A 23,290-nucleotide genomic window follows, 5' to 3' on the forward strand; every position below is an offset into this window, starting at 1 on the left:
ACGCAATACGAAAATAAACCCTCGGGTGTCGGAAATCATCTTCGTAAGAAGTTTCCGAATGCGCCTACTTTTGCTAGATGTCCGAGTGTGCCTCCTTCCTTTGCAAGTCGTTAAATTTATAGGCAAAATCAAACATAATCATTTGAAGAATAAATAATATTGGTGTGAATTATTGAGAAGAAAGTGTTCGAAAGATATTTTGAGAAGATACGAGGGCGAATAAAAATGATGTAAACGAGGGCGAATAAAAAGTTGTCAATTTTTACGATCTGTGCTACGTCATATTATATTGGCTTTGTCAAGTTCCTTCTGGGAAAACAAATTCGGGGAAATAACTACGATTCTTGACTTTCGTTTACTTCTTGGTGACATTGTCTCGTCTTTTTAATCAAAAATTTATATTTTGACAAAGCCAATCACAGTTATCATGAGTGATGGCGGCCAGGGAAGGGGACGCAGAGGGAAAGGACGAGGAAAAAATAAAGGTGGACGAGGAAGAGCTGGACAACAACAGCAAAGACAAAGTCAAAGTACGCCAGGTGGTTTACAAGAACGTCAAGAGGAAAGTGTAGCTTTAGCTACTGAACATAGAGGACCACAGCAACAACAACAACATCCAGCGCAACGTGATGAACGACAACAGTCACAAAGACAACAGCCACAAAGATTTCATCCACAAGGACAACAGCCACAAGGACAACAGCCACAAGGACAACAACCACAAGGACAACAGCGGCAAGGACAACAGCGACAAGGACAAGAGTCACAAGGACAACAGCCACAAGGACAACAGCCACAATCACGAAAACAACGCAGACAACAACAGCAGAAACAACAACGTGAGGGGAGATTGCCTAGTAACGATCAAGCTGATGGTGCAGCTTTTAGTAGATCACAGGAAAAACCTTCTACACCACAAAACCTCCCGAAGACCCAACCATCAACTCAACCATCTAGCCCACCACAACCAGCACCGTCTGAACCTTTACCACCACAAGCCCAAACTCCCCAGGGAGCAGTTAAACCAGACAGACCCAGTCAAATAAAAACCGTTCCTCCCAAGTCCAGTAAAGGTGTACCCAAGCCACCTCATCGACCAGATGCAGGAGGTAGATCGGGACGACGCATTAACCTCAGAGTAAATTTTATTCCTTTTAAACTCACTACTGAGGATATTCATCATTATCATTCTGACATCAAAGAAAAAGGAAAAAAAAGTGAAGAAGGATTCACAAGGTCAGAAAGACCAAAAATTCTACTGAAAGCTCAAGAAACGTATGACAAAGATAACCCAAGAGGTCCCAAGTGGGTGTATGATAAAAATGGTAAGAATATCTATTGTAGGAAAAAAATTCCTGGTTTTGAGTCAGGTCAACAATACACAGTACAGTTTACAACAGATAACGGCAAAGAAAAAACGTTTATTGTTGATATTAAATGGGTTGCTTATTGTAGCCTTTATGAACTAAACGAATTACTTGAAGGCCGACGTACTGAAATTCCTTATGATACTTTACAAGCTATTGAAGTTGTTATACAACAAATGCCAAAAATGAGAACAATACAAGTTCGTTCTTCATTTTTTGACTATCCAAGTGGTCGTGAAAGAGATCTTGGAGGAGGTATACAAGTCTGGAATGGTACATTTCTCAGTATTCGACCAACTCAGTGGAAAATGATGTTAAATGTTGATACAAGTTCAACTGGTTTTTACAAAGCTCAGCCTGTTATTGACTTCATGTGTGAATTTCTTAATTTAAGAAACTTACCTAGATCATTAGATGCGAGGCAAAGAATGAAATTTGCTAAGGAGATTAAGGCCATCAAAGTGGAAACAACTCACATGAAAAGAAAGCAAAAGGCAAGTGGTCTATCCAACAGATCAGCTAAGGAAGAGACATTTGACTGTGATGGTCGCAAACTCACTGTGCTTGATTATTTTAGAAACACATATAATATAAGTTTAAGACATCCAGATCTTCCATGTGTAAAAATTGGTCAAAAGGGAAGTCTCATTCCAATGGAACTTTGCAATGTAGTTTGTGGTCAAAAGAAACAGGGAAGGCTCACTGGACGGCAAACACAACAGATGATTCGTAGTACAGCTATTCCAGCACCAGACAGAATGCAAAAAATCATGGAATTGATTAGAAAACTTCGATTTGAGCAAGATCCTTATTTACATGACTTTGGTTTCAGCATTGGTAATGAACTTATTGGTATACAAGGTCGAGTCCTAGATCCTCCTTCCATGATGTTTGGTCCTAATAATCGACCGAGCCAAGAGGTGCCTAGAGATGGTGCATGGAAGATTACAAAGAAAATGCTCGACCCTAAGGAATTAAGGGAATGGGCACTGATTTCATACAAGAAAAGACAACCAGGTCGTGGAAGAGGTCCTGACCATTTAGACAACCAAGGTATGGATAATCTTATCTACTATTTAATAGAAGTTGGCCGTGAGAAAGGTGTAAATGTTGGAGATCCATGTCATGTGTCACTGGAAACTGACTTAAATGGGATTGACAAGTTGTTTGGTAGCCTGAAAGCTAGGTATCCCAATCTGCAGTTAATAGTTGTTGTCTTACCAGTGGATGGAGATGATTTCTATGAAGAAGTGAAGCATTGTGGTGATGTTGTCCATGGAATCATTACACAGTGTATTAAAGTTGAGAAAGCTAGTGATGATTTCTCAGACTGGAGAAAGAAGGAAACGTTGGTTAATTTGTGGCTTAAAATGAATGCCAAACTTGGTGGGACAACGAGTGCTTTGGATAAGGCCATGAAATCTCCAATTTTGAAACGACCTGTGATCATTTTTGGTAAGATCTTAACTTTGGTGAGAGCTCACATGAATATCAATTCTGTCAACATTTATGTATCTTGTTTTCAGGTGCTGACGTGACCCATCCAGGTGCTGGGAATAAATCAAGTCCCTCAATTGCTGCTGTTGTAGCCAGTAAAGACTCATACCCAACCCTCTACAATGCTGAGGTTCGTGTCCAAAAACACAGACAGGAAATGATTGAGGATTTGAAAGAAATGACAAAGACATTGTTGAAAAAGTTTAGATCATCTACCAAAGCCATTCCTGAAAAGATTTTATTTTATCGAGATGGTGTTAGCGAGGGTCAATTTCAAGATGTCTTGATTAACGAGTTATCAGCCATCCAAAGAGCTTGTCTTGAACTTCAAGCAGGCTGGACACCTGCCATAACCTTTATTGTGGTCCAAAAAAGACATCATGCCAGATTCTTTGCAACAGATCCTAAAGATCAAAAAGGCAAAAGTAGAAATATTCCAGCAGGTAAGCATGTTTTATGTTATGATCACAACTTCTTGAAGGAAACTAACGTAGAATCACATGTTTTGTTATTTGAGTTACCCAATGAACGACAAGGAGCAGTACAAAGTAAACTGCTCCGACTGCCACGCCTCCTATATCGGGGAAACTGGCAGGAACTTAAACAAAAAAGACTTACTGAACACCAACGAGCTACAAAGAAACAAAACAAAACAAAACACATTGCCGAACATCACCGAATCACAAAGCACAACATTGATTGGGACTCGGCAAAATGCATTACTTACAGTACTGACTATAGACAACGGCTTACATTAGAAAGTTGGTGTACTAACTTGGAACAAACCCCCCTGAGCAGATCACAGCAATCACCGGCACCTTACAAACGACTTATTCACAATACAAACAAACGAGCAACTAAAAACATTACATTTCACACTAATCCACAATGACAATACACAATTGAACCCACACATTTCTTGTACACACAATACAATGAGGTAAGAACCAGATAATAAATTCGGCTAACCTGACCTTAACTCCTCATTTGACTCTGAAGATGACTACCGCTAAGGTTGTCGAAACGTCCGTTAACAACAACGAAAGCAGTCCTTCTCAGGAGTCTACTAACCTGGACGATCTACATCTACAAACGTGTAACGATACTCCCTGGTTCAAACCATTTACTTTATTTAGGCACAGTTGTTGATACACAGATATGTCATCCGTACGAGTTTAATTTCTACCTGTGTAGTCATGCTGGTATCCAAGGCACAAGTAAACCAGCTCTTTATCATGTATTGTACGATGACAGTAACTTCACCTCAGATGACTTACAGATTCTTACCAATCAATTGTGTTATACATACGTACGTTGTACCAGGTCCGTGTCTATTCCTGCGCCTGCGTATTATGCCCATCATGTTGCATTCAGAGCAAGACATCATCTCAAGATGGACAGTGAAACTGAAGGAAGCACTATTTCCGATGACGAACCTAAGGAGGTTACAACAGAACAAAGAAATCTTGTCAGGGTCCATCCAAATGTTAACTGTTCTATGTACTTTGCTTAAAGTTACTTTATATTCTTACCTTCTTCTGATGGGGCTAATCCTTGACAATGATTTATTCAGGATTAATTTTAAATCAAATCTGTCGATTTGCTTCCATTTTAGTTGTAGTGCTAGTTTAGTACGGCAAGCTTTTTTAAAAAGGACTTTTATTTATAATCAATATCAAAGTATATTTTATAGTAAGCATTTGAGTTTTTTTTAGCAAATAATGATAAAATTATACTCTATCATTTCTTTAACTCCTTGGTGAGTCCAAAACAGCCTCATCCTACTAAAGAAATTATTATTTTATTATTATTTAGTATTATTTTATTATTTGATATATATTAGGATAATTGTGTTTTGTGTTTTCTGTGTACACAAGTGCTTTTGTATATTGTATGAAGAATTAGCATAAGAAATGTGTCAATAAATATACATTATATTCAACTAGTTATTTTATTTCAATAACGTTTGTAAATTTCATGGGTGTCATTGTGGTGTAGTTGTTTATTTATTAAACTGCTTAGGTACGCGATGTGTGGCAAACGTTTGAATTGGAATTGATCAACTATCAGAACAAATGTCGAGTTATTGGGATGATCTCTTTACAAAAGTAAAAGAACATTTAAACAGCGTCACCGCAATGAAGTTATCGCCTTATTATAAGGTTTGTTTTGGTATTCAATCGACATAACTACACATTTTGTTTTCTTGCCATTGGTTTAATCGTACATTTGAAAGTTTAAACATTTTATTCATCGAATGTGTCATGTTTATAATGCATAAATGATAATTTGTTTCCATTTTTAAAAGGTATTTGAAGAAGACGCTTTGCAATGGGAGGAGAAACTGAATCGTATTCATGATACGTTCGATGTATGGATTGATGTTCAACGTCGTTGGGTCTATCTTGATGGTATTCTTAGTGGAAGTGCTGATATCAAGACATTGTTACCTGTAGAGACACAGAGATTTTCAAGGTACGAAGAAAATAATTTAAGGGAGATTTATGGCTAAGCAGTCTTTGGGACGGAATATAGAAATTTAGAAAACATACTTATATTTTCATTGTTTTGAGTTACGTTGCTGAAGAAAAATCTATGTTTGTTAATGTCGTTGACAAATTAGTAACTTGAGGATAACAATTTTTAAGGATTTGGGAAAAAATTCTTATTTTCACCGTTCGTGTAAGATAGAAAGAACACCTCATTGTTTTATTAGTTTAAAAAAATTGAAATATAATGGATTTCAAGGATTTGGTCATGTAAATATGAAAATATTTTAATGTCTTCGTGTATCGCCAGAAACTCAAGCATCTGGCGACAATCATAAGTTAATAGACATGTGCGTTGAAGCATTGTGCAAAACCTTATAAACCATTATTATTATTTATGTTACATTTGTGAAATGAAATCATTTGTTTACATTTATTTTCACAGTATAAATGATTGTTTTTACTTTATTGCGTATAGCATTAGTACGGAATTTTTGACGTTGATGAAGAAAGTATCAAAATCGCCCTTGGTTATGGATGTTGTAAATATCCAAGGAGTACAGCGTCAGTTGGAACGACTTGCTGATCTTTTAGGAAAGATTCAAAAAGCTTTGGGTGAATATTTAGAACGTGAACGAGCCTCCTTTCCAAAGTACATGATAAAACTTTCAAATATTTTAATGTGGCTCATGGAGTTGTGAATTAAATAGTATGAAAAGTAATCCAGTAGAATAGTATTCTTCTAAAAAATCTTTTATCGAACTAGTCATGACACGCAACAGGACTTTGTGTCGGGTTTTTATATTCTGCTTTCTGAGAAAGGTAGCACATGGGTTGACTGTACTTTGGTCTTTGTACTTGAGGCTTTTCTTTTTTCTACAAATACTATGCTAGAAAGTAAAAAGCACTTCTTAAATGGTTAAGATAGTCTTCTGAGAACATTTACATGTCTTATTGAAAATTTCCTAGATTTTATTTCGTTTGTGATGAAGATATTTTGGAGATTATCGGCAACAAAAGTATTCCCAAACTTCAGAAACATTTCAAGAAGATGTTTGCAGGCGTCACAAGTATCATCCTTAATGAAGAAGATCAAATCATATCAAGAATTTCATCGAAAGAAGGCGAAGAAGTACGTTGAAATACGTAACTTTCCGAGTTTCTTCACACGTATATATGTATTTACTACACCAAAGAACGATGGATGTTTCATAACCACAACTATTGTCTTGTTTTTAATGACGACAAGAATTTTTTTCATGTTGTTCATGAAAATAAACAACGAGAGACTAATTGATTTCCTCTCAATAGGTTTCATTTAAAACACCCGTCTCGTTGAAAGAACATCCTAAAGTGAACGAATGGTTGACGTGTGTCGAGAAAGAAATGAGAGTAACCTTGGCCAGTCTTTTGGCTGCAGCAATGAAAGATGTCAGTCAATTTCAATCTGAAAATATTGACGCTCAAAAATATCTTGAATGGGTTGACAAATACCAGGTATCGTGGTCAGTTTTTGTTTTTAACTCGTTTGGGAGTAAATCGTCGTTTGTTTTAATAATATTTTGTATGTGATGTATTTTAATATAGTAAGCTACTTGTGATGATGTTACTTATAAAGTTTTAACTTTAGTTTGCTATTATCATTTATATAATAACCAGAAGAATTTGAGCAATTTCATTGGTCGAGGGCTATGATCTATAAGAGGACAGACGCACAGAATTGACGTCACAAAACATTTCATGTTTATAAAAACAAACAAATGGCGGATATATTTGAAAATTTATCGCAATACTTCCCTGAATGGGAAAATAAAGATATTCACAATGACCTAGTTGAGGCAGTTAACGTATTTGAGCGAAAAGAAAGGGAAAAAACGGTTTTCAAACATTAATTTCTACTTCGTCTTCGATAACAAAATTTCAACCAAATTGCTCATCGTCACTCGCCCCGGCGGCTCGTGGCCTATTTTTTAGTTTTTATCACAAATGACGTCATACCCGTGTATCTATAACTGTATAGAATGTGTATCTGTATAACTGTATAGACCCGTGTATCTATAACTGTATAACTGTACACTGTATAACTGTATAACTGTATAACTGTAACTCATACCCGTGTATCTATTACTGTATAGACTGTGTAACTGTATAACTGTATAGACCCGTGTATCTATAACTGTATAACTGTATAACTGTATTATCTATTTGTTAAGTATTTAATGTGTAATTATGATTCTTATGTACAGGCTCAACTGGTTGTTCTTGCATGTCAAGTATCTTGGTCCCAGTACACAGAAGCTGCGCTTCAGAAGGTTGATGTTGCCGCTGTACAGCAAGTATTGAGGATTGTGGAGGCGTCATTGAATGTCCTAGCTGACTCTGTACTTCACGAACAGCCAGCTGTGAGAAGGCGTAAATTAGAACATTTGGTGAGTAAATTGATGTTTTAAAACGTAGTATGCTTAGGTTTTAACATCAGGACGTGAATCTTGTTATCGATTGTTGACTAAAATATCTTTTACGTAGCGAAAAACACGCTGGATACACGTGCAAATATTTAATTTGTAGATTTCTGAGCTTGTCCACCAACGTGACGTCACACGTAATCTGATCAACAATAAAACTCTGGGAGCGAAAGCATTTGATTGGTTGAAAGAGATGAGATTTTACTTTGATCCAAATCAAAGATGTACTAAAACAACTTTCGATTCAAATGGCCAATGCTAAATTCAATTATGGTTTTGAGTATCTTGGTGTTCAAGATAAACTTGTACAGACTCCCTTGACTGATCGTTGTTATCTAACCATGACTCAAGCTTTAGAAGGACGCCTTGGTGTATCGCCATTTGGTGAGTATTCTTAGAAATGGGATTTCATCTTTCAAACATTTTAATGACGTCTAAATAAAGTAAACTATTTTTTTGATTGAATAATATGTTGTTATTTCAAAGGACCCGCTGGTACTGGAGAAACAGAGTCTGTCAAAGCCCTTGGTTATCAACTGGGAAGATTTGTTCTTGTATTCAACTGTGATGAAACTTTTGACTTTCAGGTTGAGTTTCTTAAGTTATGAAAAATGAAATTACTAAATTTAAGTCGTTCATGGTAAACTTACGTTTTGCAGTTTTTCTGGCTGATTTTTTTTTAATTTGTTTTTGCAAAATATAGGCAATGGGTCGTATATTTGTTGGTCTCTGTCAAGTTGGTGCATGGGGCTGTTTTGATGAATTTAATCGTCTGGAAGAAAGAATGTTGTCGGCTGTCTCGCAGCAAATTCAAACAATCCAAGAAGCTTTAAAAGAGCACAGTAACAGTGATGGTATGTCCACTAAATTTGTGAAAATTTGAAGTTTGATAGTTAATGTATGACCATGCGCAGTTACATTTTGCAGATAAATAAAATCTGGGTACATAAAAGACTATAAAAAAAACATTTCCAGTCAACAGTTTAAAAAAGTAGAGCAAAAAACAAATTGCGAATAAAATAAGTTATCTTGAGATAGCATAATATGTATCAATACAAGACGCAAAAAAGCCCTGTAAATTTTCGACTTTATCTACAGTTTTATTTTGCGTCTTGTATTGTTGATCTATATTTTGCTATCTCAAGATGACTTGTTTTTCGGAATTTGTGTTTCGGTATATAAAATACTATATTTTTTAGATTCTCATATTTTTATTGAATTGGTGAGCAAACAAGTGAAAGTGAGTCGTGATATGGCCATCTGTGACAATGAATCCAGGTTATGCAGGACGATCTAATCTACCTGATAACTTGAAGAAATTATTCTGTAGTCTGGCAATGACTAGTCCTGACAGGCAGCTTATTGCACAAGTTATGCTTTATTCACAAGGATTTAGGATGGCTGAAAAATTGGCCAGCAAGGTTGTACCGTTCTTCAAGTAAGTGTATTTGACGATTGTTTGACTGATGTTAAGGAATAATTAAATAAACTTACCTAGGTCTGCTTGGTCGGTATTCTAAGAATTGCCTACATGATTTGTTAATGAATTATGCGGTTGTTTTTGATAAACTAAGTCACATAATTTGTTTTATATTCAGGCTTTGTTTGGAGCAACTTTCAAATCAATCTCATTACGATATTGGTCTTCGTGCGTTGAAGAGTGTATTGATCAGTGCCGGTAATGTGAAACGAGACAAAATATCAAAAGTTAAAGAAGAACCAAAGGTGAAGCTGTTGATGAAGCTTCAATATCCGAAGGATTAGATGAACAGCAAGGAAGTGAATGTTATGTAATGGTTATCTGTTTTATTGGGGTTTTTTTATATTACTTCAAGGATATTGCTAAAATTGAACTTTTTTGCGATCATCTTTCACTCTGGTGTTGCAAATGAAAAATTTGCATAGTTTTTAGGACTACACTATGCACGTCTTTGAATTACCAGGATTTTTTAATTTTTTGTCTTGTAAATTTCTTGCAGATCCTTATTCAAAGTGTTTTTGAAACTGTGGTTCCCAAATTGTTTTTTGCTGAAGACATTCCTTTGTTGCATAGTTTGTCGTCTGATGTCTTCCCTGGAGTTAAGTATATGGGCGTTGAAATGACTAATTTGAAAGAAGAAATTAAGAAAGTTTGTGCTGAAATGTTTCTCACTTTTGGTGATGGTGAGGATGAAGGAACCGCTTGGGTGGATAAGGTAAGGATTGTAACTACATAAATTTTTATAATGTACTAAATGAAGTATATTTATTAGTTGCGTCTGCAATGAACACCGCTGGAAATAAAAAGATGTAAAACAACTATCCGCTGTAATAGTATTCTGATGTCTTCATTGTTGTCATTATTGAAGACGTATGTCCTATATTCTTTCAACCTTTGTTGTTTTTTTACGTAGATACTTCAGTTATATCAGATAAGTTTGATTCACCATGGTTTAATGATGGTTGGGCCAAGTAGCAGTGGGAAGAGTACGGCATGGCGAGTTCTTCTTAAAGCTTTAGAAAGATTGAAGGTGTTGAAGGTGTTGCCCATGTCATTGATCCCAAGGTAAGTCGAAATCTTCTCCCAAAAATTTGAAATGTTTTAATTTGATGTTGTGTATCTTGCTTGGCTCCTTTTATCATCTACCAGACAAATGTTGAGACAGATGTTGACAAATTAAATCTTAAAATTAAATTTTGTTGAATCTTTTACAACGCTCTCCCTTTTTAAATATTAAACAATTGATTTGAATTTAAAACTAGTTGGTCGACAAGTTCACCTTGTAAGTGAATGAACGCTCATGATTGTCCTGTTGAAGAATGCATAATATGTTTTATTGTTGTGAAACTATCATATGTAGTATTCTTGAGTAGTTTAATGTATTGTATCGTTAATGTATGTTTGTATAGAATTATAAGCTCTGTATTTTTATGCTTCTAGGCCATGTCTAAAGATGAACTTTATGGTACACTTGATCCCAACACTCGAGAATGGAGTGATGGCTTATTCACACATTTCTTAAGAAAGTAAGCAAAATCATTTTAAAAAAGAGTAATAACATGTATAACAATAAATGATGTTATGTTGTCTCATTTTTAAGGATCATAGATAATGTTCGTGGTGAATTGAGCAAACGTCAGTGGATCATATTTGATGGCGATGTTGACCCTGAATGGGTGGAAAATATAAACAGTGTTCTTGATGACAATGAACGTTTAACTCTACCTAACGGTGAGAGATTGGGAATTCCACGGAATGTAAGTTTATCTTATCTGCTTTTTATTCATGGCATGGTTTACGTTTAAATGTTGTGGGCTGGCTTCACTGGGTTTTTTTTTATTCTCGTATTTGAATAATTTGTACCTTTTTTCGATAGCTTAAATATACCACTGTATGAAAATATTTCAAGCAAAGAAAATATTTTAATATGAAAATATTTTAATATTTTTATTGTTTCTTAATTTAGCTACTATTGCCCATATTTATAGAGCGCCCCCCCCCCGCCCTTGTGTATTTTCTTCAAATTACGTTGAGTAAGGAGTGAAACTTTGAACTTTTTCCAAAACTTTCGTTGATAACTTAATGAAGATTCTGGAATCTGTTATCTCGAGTTTTTTCGCTGTTTATAGGTACGTGTAATGTTTGAAGTGCAAGACTTGCGTTACGCTACATTGGCAACTGTCAGTAGATGTGGAATGGTGTGGTTTAGTGAAGATATCGTATCAACAGAAATGATTTTTGATAATTTCCTGAGTGAGTTGAAGGCCAAGCCAATAGAGGAGATCGAAGAGGACATCACTTTGAGAAAACAGAGCAGAAAAACGGAAGAAAACGTGTTGTCTCCAGCTATGCAGGCTCGTTTAACAGTGTTTATCATAATGTTTTTTATGTTTAGTTTTGTCTTTGATATGTGGATTAAAGTGTTTTTCCCTTTTTTAATACTCAAGTGCCTAGAAAATAGAAGTTTAGCAGAATAAATTGTTGCTATTTTGTACACAAATTTTAACAAATCGACAGAACTTAACTTTTTACCAGTGAAAAGTTTTTTGTTTTGTTGCTATACAAGTTGATTGTTGTATATACAAGTATACAAATATACAAGTTGATTGTTGTATATTTTTAGTGCATTCAAAGAGTAATAAATTTACAAATAATTTTTCTTCAAGTTTTTTATTTGATCTGTTTTTATGACGTTTTCTTAGGTTCACTCGATTGAGGGCGTTGGGTTCGTTATTCTCGATGTTTAAACAAGCTGTTCGCAAATGTTTAAACAAGCTGTTTTAACAAGATGTTTAAACAAGCTGTTCGTTATTCTCGATGTTTAAACAAGCTGTTTTAACAAGATGTTTAAACAAGCTGTTCGTTATTCTCGATGTTTAAACAAGCTGTTCGCAAATGTTTAAACAAGCTGTTTTAACAAGATGTTTAAACAAGCTGTTCGTTATTCTCGATGTTTAAACAAGCTGTTTTAACAAGATGTTTAAACAAGCTGTTCGTTATTCTCGATGTTTAAACAAGCTGTTCGCAAATGTTTAAACAAGCTGTTTTAACAAGATGTTTAAACAAGCTGTTCGTTATTCTCGATGTTTAAACAAGCTGTTTTAACAAGATGTTTAAACAAGCTGTTCGTTATTCTCGATGTTTAAACAAGCTGTTTTAACAAGATGTTTAAACAAGCTGTTCGTTATTCTCGATGTTTAAACAAGCTGTTTTAACAAGATGTTTAAACAAGCTGTTCGTTATTCTCGATGTTTAAACAAGCTGTTCGCATTACCTGACATGGATAATTATGGTATGATAAGGATAATTATAGTATGACATGGATAATTATGGTAATGAATTTAATCAATAATATATCATATTATATTATATGATATCATATAATATAATTTTATATAATTTTATATTATATCTTATATAATATATTATATTATATTATTGATTTATTGTTAAATATTAATCTTATCTTAATATGATTATATCATATTAAGGATAATTATGGTATGATAAGGATAATCATGGTATTAATGTGTTTGGTATTGAATATAAATCGTGTGATTTGTTCTAGTAGATAAAATCGTCTCTTAAGTTCTTGCAAATGTAGTGGCCATCTAGTACACATACGCTACTTTAGGAAAGTGTTAAATGGCTATAATCTTAGGTTGATACTCCTTCAAATTTGTTTGGCGATTTAAGAAAACCCTCGACATTTTGACTTTCTCTTAGAATATGCAGACGTCATTTGTTGATATTAAATAGCATGTTATCGCCGACTATATTGCAGCAAGAACGTATTTTTATCAGAATATTTCCTATAGTTATTATCATCATGTACCATACTGTAAAACTGATCTATAAGCATTCACATGGATTGTTTTACCAGGTACCCAGAGAGTTATTTCCTTCTTGCGTCAAATGGTAGAGCACAATGGTTTCTATCGCTCATCTGATCAATCTTGGGTGAGGTTAGAAAGAATTCAGTTTGTTGGAGCATGTAATCCTCCTACGGATCCAGGAAGAAAGCCACTCACTCACAGGTGACCCATAAGATGTTATTTTAACGAGATTATCAACGTTTATAATAACCATTCCCTGTATGTCACGTGCTCAACAAGTTTTATTGTTATTTCTTGTAGATTTTTACGTCACGGGCCTGTTGTGTATGTCGACTATCATGGTGCAGTTTCTTTAACGCAGATATACGGAACCTGTAATCGAGCCATGTTCAGGTTGATCCCCTCACTAAGAAGCTCTGCTCAACAGTTGACTGATGCCATGGTAGAGTTTTATACAATGTCTCAGGTACTAATGTGATGAAAGAGATAGGAATACTTTTCAAGGTGTTACATGACTATAACGATATGAGAATTAAGAAAAATTTACATGTAGAGAGTTCTGCAAATACTTCTTACGTTTCAGTGATCAGTGATCGTTCTTACTTTGAAAACAGTTCTTGTATTGTTGAATTAGAAGTATTTTCTTTGCTAATTGATTAAGATTCTCATTTCGACCTGGGGACGGTTGCACGAAGGCAGAATAGAGCTATCCACTGGATAGCAAATTTTTTTGAACGTTAAAAAAACCGAGAAAAATATAGGATTTGAAATGAGCATTCACTAAAAGAAAATATTGCTTCCAAGATTACAAAAATTTGTATATCGTAAAGAAAATATAAACACTTTTTTACAAGTTTGAAAATTTTACTATCCAATGGATAACGCTATCCAGTCATCGTGAAACGGGTTCCAGAAATAAAAATCCATTACAAAGCGATGTTACAAGGAAATATGAAAGTCATTTTGTCAACGTTTGTTAGCTTTGTTATGTGCACCAAAAGCATGATTTCATATTTCTCTAAACAATGTGTTTGGTCCTATAGAATATTTTTCCTACTTACATTTTTTATAGGAAAGTCGAATGATTGAATGTTTGTGAAAAAAAAGAAATAAGCTACTGTTATTATTATATGTATCCCATTGTATCTACTGTAATTATTGTATTATGATTATGATAATAATCATAATAATGTTATCATAATATTAATAATACTGTTTTCATAATATCATAATATTAATATTAATATGTATTATGTATTATTGTATTATCATAACAATAATATTATTATCTGTGTTTTGCCGGCATTGTTTTTGTGTTTAACATTCACTTTGAAATACAGGAACAGCAGCTGATATAACATATATATCCGCGTTGTGTATGGCTCTTCTTCAGTGAAGTAACGCATAAAGGAGTGATGAAAAAATTTTAAACAAAAGATAAGATTGTGTTCTAGAATCACCTGGACACTTCTTTATGGTTAATCTTTCAAACAATAGTCAAAAATAAATTGACTGACGTTTTTATTGTGTTAATGTTTTATACACACATTCAAGAATTGTGATATTCATGAATTCATCCATACAGTTGCTAAGGCTATGTTTGCTTTTGAATCGCTTAAAGAGTATTTGCATGATTCTCTTTGTACGTAGAATAATAATAACTGGATGCGTTTGTATAAAAAAAAACAAAATATACTTTAACCACACGGCGCAAGAGAAAAAAATATGGATAAAAAGAATGACTAAATGCACGATTACACAAGGCTATCTTCAAAATATCCTCTTTTTGCTATCACAGGGTAAAAAATATAATCTCGTTATTTTCTAGAGATTAAAAATAACGATTTCGTCTACGAAAGAGTACATCTGTTAAATCCACCAGCTAACCACTCTATAATCCCCATACAGGTACGGGAAATGGGGACCGACAATCATTGAAGTCAAAGTCTGGGAGTCATTGCAAGGAATATCACATGAGGTTGCATATTTATGTTTGCAATCCAAAGAAAGGTTGGTGGCTTTTTTCTTACATACTTCACTTAATCAGTTTCCTTGCACGATCAACCTTAATTGATAAAACATTGCTGCGGAAGATTCTACTTCTTTCCAAAACTAAGCATTTCATGAAACAACAAGAGAGATCTTATCAAATATCTCTGTCATCTTTCATCACCATCATGGCTGACTGAATGTAATCACAAATATATATTGTCACTGTCCCTTAAATTTCCTCTCTTTTTCGAAAAAGTTTTACTCCGTGTTCACTTATTGAGAAAACAATAAATTCTGAAACTGGAATGAATGATGATATTCTAAAATTTCATAAGGGCAGAACCAAAACTAAGGCTGCGTGCACCACTATTTGTTGGCAGTCGAAATCTTTTTATAAATAAGTATTTCAACCAGGGTACATATACATTCAACAGCTTTAGAATTTTAAACCGTCTCTAACATGCGAACAAATAAAAAATAATAAATAAACAACATTCATTATTCATTATAATGTATTTTGCATTCATGTTTGGTAAAAATGAAATTGCTTTCTTATAGTTTTTAAAACAACATTATAAACTGAAGTCATGAAGAAATTTGCAAATAAACAGTTATGTTTTAGAAAATGGATAAAAGGAAAAGATGAGCTCTAAGTAAATATTTTCACATTTTTTGGTTGAATTTCAATAAAACGTTTTTACAGGTTTCTTCTAAAACAATCAGTAATTCGTCAACGTCAAAACCCAAGGTCAACGATGTAAATGACAAAAAAACTAAATCCATCATTAAAAGAAAATCCATCAAATATAACTGTAAAGCTCTGAAAAAGACTTCTTTAAGACGATCATTAAGAAAGTCATCCAAAAAGATTTATACAGAGGAAGATGTACCTAATGATGATCTTAACATTTGTAAGTACTTTACTTTTGTTAGTTTACAGTCATGAATATTTAAACATCAGTTCATTAACTGCGATTTGATATTTGCTTTAAAATTGTGACCAATGCAGTTGTTTTAACGATGGAGAACGTCTTTCGAAAAAATTTCATTTCTTTGAAGTACACCAATGGAAGGGAACATCAAATGCTATGAAGTTTTACGACAATGTTCACATTTATAAGGTTTCTCTGCTTATAAATGTGAACATTGTGGTAAAACATTTATATGGAATCCATTATACACACATTCAAGAATTGTGATATTCATGAATTCATCCATACAGTTGCTTGAATATTTGTCATAAGGTTTCTCCCCTTATAAATGTGAACATTGTGGTAAAACTTTTATATGGAATGTAGCCTTGAAACAACACCTTAGGAAACATACGGGAGAGAAACCTTATCAATGTAAAACTGTGGTAAAACATTTAAAGCGCCTAGAGACTTAAATCGACACCTTACGATACATACAGGAGAGAAACCTTATCAATGTGAACATTGTGGTAAAAGATTTAATAACAAGTCTCACCTGAAAACACACATTAGGATACATACTGGGGAGAAACCTTATCATTGTGAACATTGTGGTAAAAGATTTAAAGAGTCTAATAAATTAAAAAGACACATGAAGATACACACAAGAAAAACCTTATCAATGTGAACATTTTAGTAAAACATTTAATAAGAATAACATGAAACAGCACGGTTGTTCGTAAGAAACATTTATGATATGAAAACTGTGGCAAGGGATTTACAAAGGATTGATTGAGAGTAAGGCTGAGAAGGAGGAGGCCTATAAAAGATTTAGACGTGGCACAAACTTAGATTTAAAAAAAAATTTACTTTAAAATTATGTGACGCCATGCTCGCTTAATATTTACATATAAATAAATTAGGGGAAAACCCTACATTTAGAAATATAGTCATAACTCTTGATCTATTTCGTCCAACTTTTTTAAACTTCACAATTCTATAGCATTTTATATCTTTTATAATATAACAAAGATCTGGAGATGGCACAAACTTAGAAACAAAAAAATATTCACTTTAAAGATATGTGACGCCATGCTCGACTCAATAATTATATATAAATATATTAGCAGAAAGCGCAAAAAATTAGAAAATTACTCATAACTCTGGATATATTCACTCGGATATTTTTAAACTTCACAATTCTATGGTATTTTATATCCTCCATAATATTTGAAAGATCTGGAGGTGGCACAAACTTAGAATTAAAAAAAAATTTACTTTGAATTATGTGACACCATGCTTCGCTTAATAATTATATATAAATATATTAGCAGAAAGCGCAAAAGTTTACTTACAACAACATAATGAAACAGCAACATAACTATTTATTTTAATACCTTTCTTTTCATATGATAATTTCAGCTTAAGGACAGTTTATTAAAAAAACAAATTATAATTCCTTGTATAACTTTGATTTAGTTGTATAACTTTGATTTAGTTGTATAACTTTGATTTAGTTGTATAACTTTGATTTAGTTTGTTTTTTTTTCTTTTTCACCCATGTCGACATTAAAATAATTATTCGTAACAATATACGCAGTTGTAATATGACACTAAATTATTCAAAGCAAGTATACAGCCTGAGAAAAAAAGCTGGTTTTGTGCAAAACTACCTTTTACGAAACATAGTTTGTATAAAAATTGTGATTATTCATTTATATTTGATGTTGACCGTATGGAGGCTTTATTATTCAACAATAAATAATAAAATATTAGATTGTATTAAATACTTCATTGAAGAAAAAATTTATTTCGTTATCCACTGATGTAATCACGGTCATTTGTCGACCAAACCTACAGAAAATGACAAAAAATATTGTAGAAATCATCATTGGACTAGACACTGCATCTCAACACACATACTGTTGTGCAAATGAAGCCCGGATTTCTTCAACTTTTGACAGATGACAACAAATGGCACAGTTTGAACTCTCTATACTAAACAGACGACTAAACTATTTTTCACCGACTCTTTTCAAATCATCAAGTGTTACCATGGAAACTCTCTGAAGTAGTGTTCTGGAGAAAGTTATTGAAATCAGTGATTGTGAAAAAAAACCATAAAAAATGTAAGTCAAAAGGAAAGATTACTTGTTATAATCTTGACCAACATTTCGCAGTTGCGATAACAGATTCTAAACACAGAATAGTCGATCATTAGTATGACTAAGTTGAATGACGTCACCGTGTTAAAACATTACGTCACCTCATAAGCAAAATTGCCAACTGATTCTTGACATATGACTTCAAACATTACGCTACTGATCGCAGATTCTAACTGGACTATCTCAAATGAAACAGCACCAGTGACATATCCGTCCTAAGTATGGGAAATTAACATGACAATTTATTCACTGCTTGCATTTGTAAACTTCATGCTTTCCATGTGTCCAATTTAGTTAAGTTCGGCACAAGGGAATATCAACGTTTAGAATGATGAACACAATATACCATAATCTCTTTGGCTTTCTCATAAGCTTTAACTGGATGACTTGCTTTGAACAATATTGCTTGGACTTTCAATATGAAGTACATCAGACCTTCTTCAGGATCGCAATGCATACTGGGTACAAAGATGAAGACGAACAATAAGGTACACAGCAGGACTATAAGAGTTTCAGATGAAGTGAATAGTACCTGTAGTGATAGGAGAGTCCAAGCTCACGGATAGTACGCCACATTGGACCCTCGAAAATAAAACATCCAGTCCATGTATAAAAACGTGCAAAAACCTCAATAAATTTTTCATCCAAAGCATACCTCCAAAGCAGTCAAACACTCAATGAAGACTAAAATAGCGGGAAAATCTGGATCTGTATAACTTTGAATACAACGACAGCATTGAATGAGAAATGATGATTCCACAGAACCAACTCCGATGATTTTACTTCCAACATTTTCTCGTAAAAACACGCGCACATTTTGCACATTCTCCAACCTGATACAAATATAATGGGTACATAGGATTCAACATGGATAAATGGTGATTTAAACGGAATTTAAAAAAAGTATCCTCTGGTAATACACACTGTAGTTGCGCTTTATATGGACAAGAGTTGGGAATGAATTCAGTCTCCCATATCTCGCTCGCCTTCTCTGGTAAAGTATTTACATTACAGGCCATGTGAACACGAATGTTATTATGGCGAGTTAATTCTTCACGTAATGAAAACAAATCTGTAATGACCTGGAAAAGATAGAGTTTAAATATGGCGAATAAAAAGATTACTGAGAGTATTTATATGCTACTGCTATATTTTTGTTAATGCTGGAAGCGCCGCCAAGAAGAACCAAGAAAAGAAATAGTTAACGCAGTTGATAAATGTGCTACAATACAATGTCTCCATAATCATTGTTCACTGACGTTACGCTCAAAAGATGAATTGACTAAAATTGATAGGACATAAATCGCCAAATATATAAATGTTATGCCAAAAAACAACGTTTCTTGGACATTTAGACATTTCAGATTAAAAATGAAGTAGAAAAATACGATTCCTGTCAGTCCCAGATTTATGGAAATGCATTACCCAAATCAAAACTATTTGCATAAATCATTCCCGATAGAGTGTACATTATCAATATATTGTCGTATAGCCACTTAAATTCTCCCTTGTGAAGAGAGTCCAAACGACTTTGTCGTAATATTAACATTTATGGTCCATTTCTCCAAGATTTCTTGAAGAAAGTAAGTATATGTTATATATATATAAATATATAGGTTTATATAAAAGATAAAAGTTTCTCCGGATTTTTAAATGATTTTTATTGAGCTTTCGACTCGTTGCTTCGAGCCTTCATCAGAATGAGGATATTTAACTACACGTGCTTTTAGCTTGGAGACGTTTAGAGCGTCTAATTGGATTAGTGGGTGGATTAATGTGATTGGATGGAGTGAAATGCGTTGCCATGGGTTTTGGTGTGTTGTTAATATGGTTGGTGTTAATAATATTAGAATGTAGTGTTTTAGTTTTGGTGTTGTTTGTAGTTTTTTTGTCCTTTTTCTTTAGTTGTGAGTATATGATGGGTATGTCGATATGTCTGTTTACTGTGTCGTTGTCTTCACTGTACCAAGCTTCTTTAAATTCGCGTGCTTGTTTAGTCTGTGCGCGTCCGAGTACTTTAGTTTCTGTCCAGTCGAATGTGTGGTTGTTTCCGTGGGTATGTTCTGCCGGTAGTGAGTTCGGATCTCGTCGTTTTATGGCGTTTTTGTGTTCTGTGAGTCTTGTTTCAATTTTCTTAGATGTTTGTCCTATGTATTGCTTCGAACAGTCTTTGCATGGTATCATGTAGATCGCGTCAGTTGTATCATGAATTGTTGTTTTGTCTTTATGTTTGGTGAAATATGATTTGAGTTTTTGTGTAGGTTTGTGGGCGACGTTAATATTAAATGGTCGAAGAAGTCTGGCAGTCATTTCTGATGTTCCGTTTATGTATGGTAATGTGACGATTTTACTGTTTCGTCCGGTTTTTGTTGCTTTTGTCGGTTTGTGTTTTGTTTTGTATTTTGTATATAGTTTTGTTTATGAAGTTTCTAGGGTAGTTGTTTTAATAAATGTGGAGTATAAGTAGTTGCGTTCTGTTTTTTTGGCTTCTTCCGTATTACAATGAGTGTTTATCCTGTTGAAAAGTGTTCGAATGCAGCTTATTTTGTGTTGTGTTGGGTGATTGCTGTTGAAATCGAGTATTTGGTCTGTATGGGTGGTTTTGCGGTATACTTGTGTGTTTAGTGTACCGTCATCTGTTCTGGTTAGTAGGATGTCGAGGAAGGTAAGTTGTTTGTCGTGTTCTTCGTCTTTAGTAAAGGTAATGTTCTTTGTGGTATTGTTTATGGTGTGTAGGATTTGTTCAGTTTTGTCTTTCTTGACTATGGCAAAGATGTCGTCGACATATCTTTTCCATAGTCTGATGTTTGTGTTGTTTGTGACTGATTGTGTTTCGAGGTGTTGCATGACAGCTTCTGCGAGGAAGGTGGATAGTGGTGATCCCATTGGTGTGCCTGAAATTTGTCTGTAGTATGTGTTTTGGAAGGTGAATTCAGTGGAGAGGCAAAGGTTGAGTAAGTCTAGGATGTCATTTTTGTCTAGGTGTGTTGTAGCTTGCCAAGTTTTGTCGTTTGTGAGTAGTTCGTTTGTAATTTGTTTGGCAATGTCTAGTGGTATGGATGTGAAGAGTGATGTCACGTCGTAGGATATCATGATTTCGTCTGGTCGTAGTTTAATGTTTTCAATACTGGCGAGGAAAGTGGTGGCATTTCGGATGGTGTAAGGTGAATTTTTGACTAATGGATACAGAATGTTATAAAGCCAAAATTATAATACGGAAGAAGCCAAAAAACAGAACGCAACTACTTATACTCCACATTTATTAAAAACAACTACCCTAGAAACTTCATAAACAAAACTATATACAAAATACAAAACAAAACACAAACCGACAAAAGCAACAAAAAACCAGACGAAACAGTAAAAATCGTCACATTACCATACATAAACGGAACATCAGAAATGACTGCCAGACTTCTTCGACCATTTAATATTAACGTCGCCCACAAACCTACACAAAAACTCAAATCATATTTCACCAAACATAAAGACAAAACAACAATTCATGATACAACTGACGCGATCTACATGATACCATGCAAAGACTGTTCGAAGCAATACATAGGACAAACATCTAAGAAAATTGAAACAAGACTCACAGAACACAAAAACGCCATAAAACGACGAGATCCGAACTCACTACCGGCAGAACATACCCACGGAAACAACCACACATTCGACTGGACAGAAACTAAAGTACTCGGACGCGCACAGACTAAACAAGCACGCGAATTTAAAGAAGCTTGGTACAGTGAAGACAACGACACAGTAAACAGACATATCGACATACCCATCATATACTCACAACTAAAGAAAAAGGACAAAAAAACTACAAACAACACCAAAACTAAAACACTACACTCTAATATTACTAACACCAATCATATTAACAACACATCAAAACCCATGGCAACGCATTTCACCCCATCCAATCACATTAATCCACCCACTAATCCAATTAGACGCTCTAAACGTCTCCAAGCTAAAAGCACGTGTAAATAAATATTTTTCATTCTGATGAAGGCTCGAAGCAACGAGTCGAAAGCTCAATAAAAATCATTTAAAAATCCGGAGAAACGTTTTATCTTTTATATATTCAATGCCTGGATTACAAATTTTCAAACTTATATATATATATATATATATATATATATATATATATATATATATATATATATATATATATATATATATATATGATAATTATATATTATTAATTGTGCCATATGTATATACAATATGATAATTATATATATGCATCATGAATGTGCATATATAATGCACATTCATGATGTGTTGCTGTTCATGAAACATGATTAATGATGTTTTGTGGACAGTATGACAGTATGACAAAGCTCTGGTGCAAGCTGTACGATTATTTCTCGTTGACGAGGTTTCTAGCTGTGACTAACTTTATAATAATGGTAGCTACTAAACATGGTATACCAGTACATGTACATCAAACAAATAACTTGCAATCTTTTTTATATAAAAAAATAACCAGGTGCATTTACTGAACGACGAGTCACGTGGACCAACAATGGAAGCAGTAATAAGCAGAATGAAAACGGTCAAGACTACAGAAAGTCGAATCTGTCATCGAAAAGAAATTTTCGGAACAAATATAAGAATCCTGGCCGTATCAGCCACCATACCTAATGCTAATGACGTGAGTAACACCGTGGTTTGAGCAGGGGCGAAATTATAACGTTAATTAAAGTTAGTGTGTATATTGATATATTGAAAGTAATTGAAAGAAAATTAGCTTTCTAAAGCAATCAGCAGGGCATAACTAATTATATAAATACACCCCCCTCCCCAATTAGCGTTTTAGTTTCGTATCTGGGTTGAGAGCTTGACTAAAGACAGTATGTTCACTAAATTATGTTTTTCCTTTCAGATAGGAAAATGGCTTGAAACAGACGATGATCCGGCAGCAACATACAGGTATTGCAACTTCATAAGAGTATTAGATCGAAATGGGAATTCGAATACTTATTAATTTCATCCAAACACTCAACTAGAAAAATGTACGGCTCTTACTTTAATTACAGGTTGATAAACACGCTAGAGAAGAGTGCTTCATCC

The 23,290-nt window shown here is 34.1% G+C and overlaps 4 protein-coding genes and 1 long non-coding RNA gene across 6 annotated transcripts; 3 read left to right on the top strand and 2 right to left on the bottom strand.

Annotated features, from left to right (window-relative positions):
• Nucleotides 1-69: 69 nt before the first annotated feature.
• LOC124459227 (protein argonaute-2-like) lies at nt 70-4,806 on the top strand. 2 transcript variants are annotated; one of them, XM_047008738.1, is made up of 4 exons: nt 70-2,420; nt 2,484-2,822; nt 2,894-3,307; nt 4,001-4,806. In XM_047008738.1, exons 1-4 carry the CDS (start codon nt 428-430, stop codon nt 4,375-4,377), a joined length of 3,123 nt encoding a protein of 1,040 aa, XP_046864694.1. In that variant the 5' UTR covers nt 70-427; the 3' UTR covers nt 4,378-4,806. The 2 variants fall into 2 exon arrangements, with proteins under 2 accessions (XP_046864694.1, XP_046864693.1); XM_047008737.1 differs by having other exon boundaries at nt 70-2,822.
• A 117-nt stretch (nt 4,807-4,923) lies between these two features.
• LOC124459304 (cytoplasmic dynein 1 heavy chain 1-like) lies at nt 4,924-11,963 on the top strand. Its single transcript, XM_047008793.1, is given in 19 exon segments — nt 4,924-5,026; nt 5,173-5,339; nt 5,832-6,005; nt 6,323-6,485; nt 6,665-6,850; nt 7,600-7,782; nt 7,922-8,034; nt 8,036-8,202; nt 8,305-8,405; nt 8,522-8,672; nt 9,018-9,078; nt 9,080-9,256; nt 9,417-9,543; nt 9,798-10,013; nt 10,212-10,320; nt 10,323-10,363; nt 10,739-10,824; nt 10,899-11,055; nt 11,428-11,963. Coding segments are annotated over 19 exon segments (2,814 nt in total). The 5' UTR covers nt 4,924-4,939; the 3' UTR covers nt 11,776-11,963.
• An 831-nt stretch (nt 11,964-12,794) lies between these two features.
• LOC124459228 (cytoplasmic dynein 1 heavy chain 1-like) lies at nt 12,795-15,158 on the top strand. Its single transcript, XM_047008739.1, has 4 exons — nt 12,795-12,799; nt 13,182-13,335; nt 13,435-13,600; nt 15,043-15,158. The coding sequence occupies exons 2-4, from the start codon at nt 13,214-13,216 to the stop codon at nt 15,070-15,072; spliced, it is 318 nt and encodes a 105-aa protein (XP_046864695.1). The 5' UTR covers nt 12,795-12,799; nt 13,182-13,213; the 3' UTR covers nt 15,073-15,158.
• Nucleotides 15,159-17,757: 2,599 nt separating this feature from the next.
• Nucleotides 17,758-18,256, bottom strand: LOC124459232. Its single transcript, XR_006953521.1, has 2 exons — nt 17,961-18,256; nt 17,758-17,891 (listed from the first exon to the last, which is right to left on the bottom strand). It is a non-coding gene; the product is annotated as an uncharacterized LOC124459232 (long non-coding RNA).
• Nucleotides 18,257-18,294: 38 nt separating this feature from the next.
• On the bottom strand, nt 18,295-19,236 carry LOC124459305 (uncharacterized protein C3H1.02c-like). The gene is made up of 5 exons (XM_047008794.1): nt 19,127-19,236; nt 18,858-19,035; nt 18,735-18,784; nt 18,549-18,660; nt 18,295-18,417 (listed from the first exon to the last, which is right to left on the bottom strand). The coding sequence occupies exons 1-5, from the start codon at nt 19,219-19,221 to the stop codon at nt 18,295-18,297; spliced, it is 558 nt and encodes a 185-aa protein (XP_046864750.1). The 5' UTR covers nt 19,222-19,236.
• Between the last annotated feature and the right edge of the window lie 4,054 nt (nt 19,237-23,290).

The sequence above is a fragment of the Xenia sp. Carnegie-2017 genome, unplaced genomic scaffold (assembly GCF_021976095.1).
Source record: "Xenia sp. Carnegie-2017 unplaced genomic scaffold, XeniaSp_v1 HiC_scaffold_71, whole genome shotgun sequence".
Taxonomy (NCBI): Eukaryota; Metazoa; Cnidaria; class Anthozoa; order Malacalcyonacea; family Xeniidae; genus Xenia; species Xenia sp. Carnegie-2017.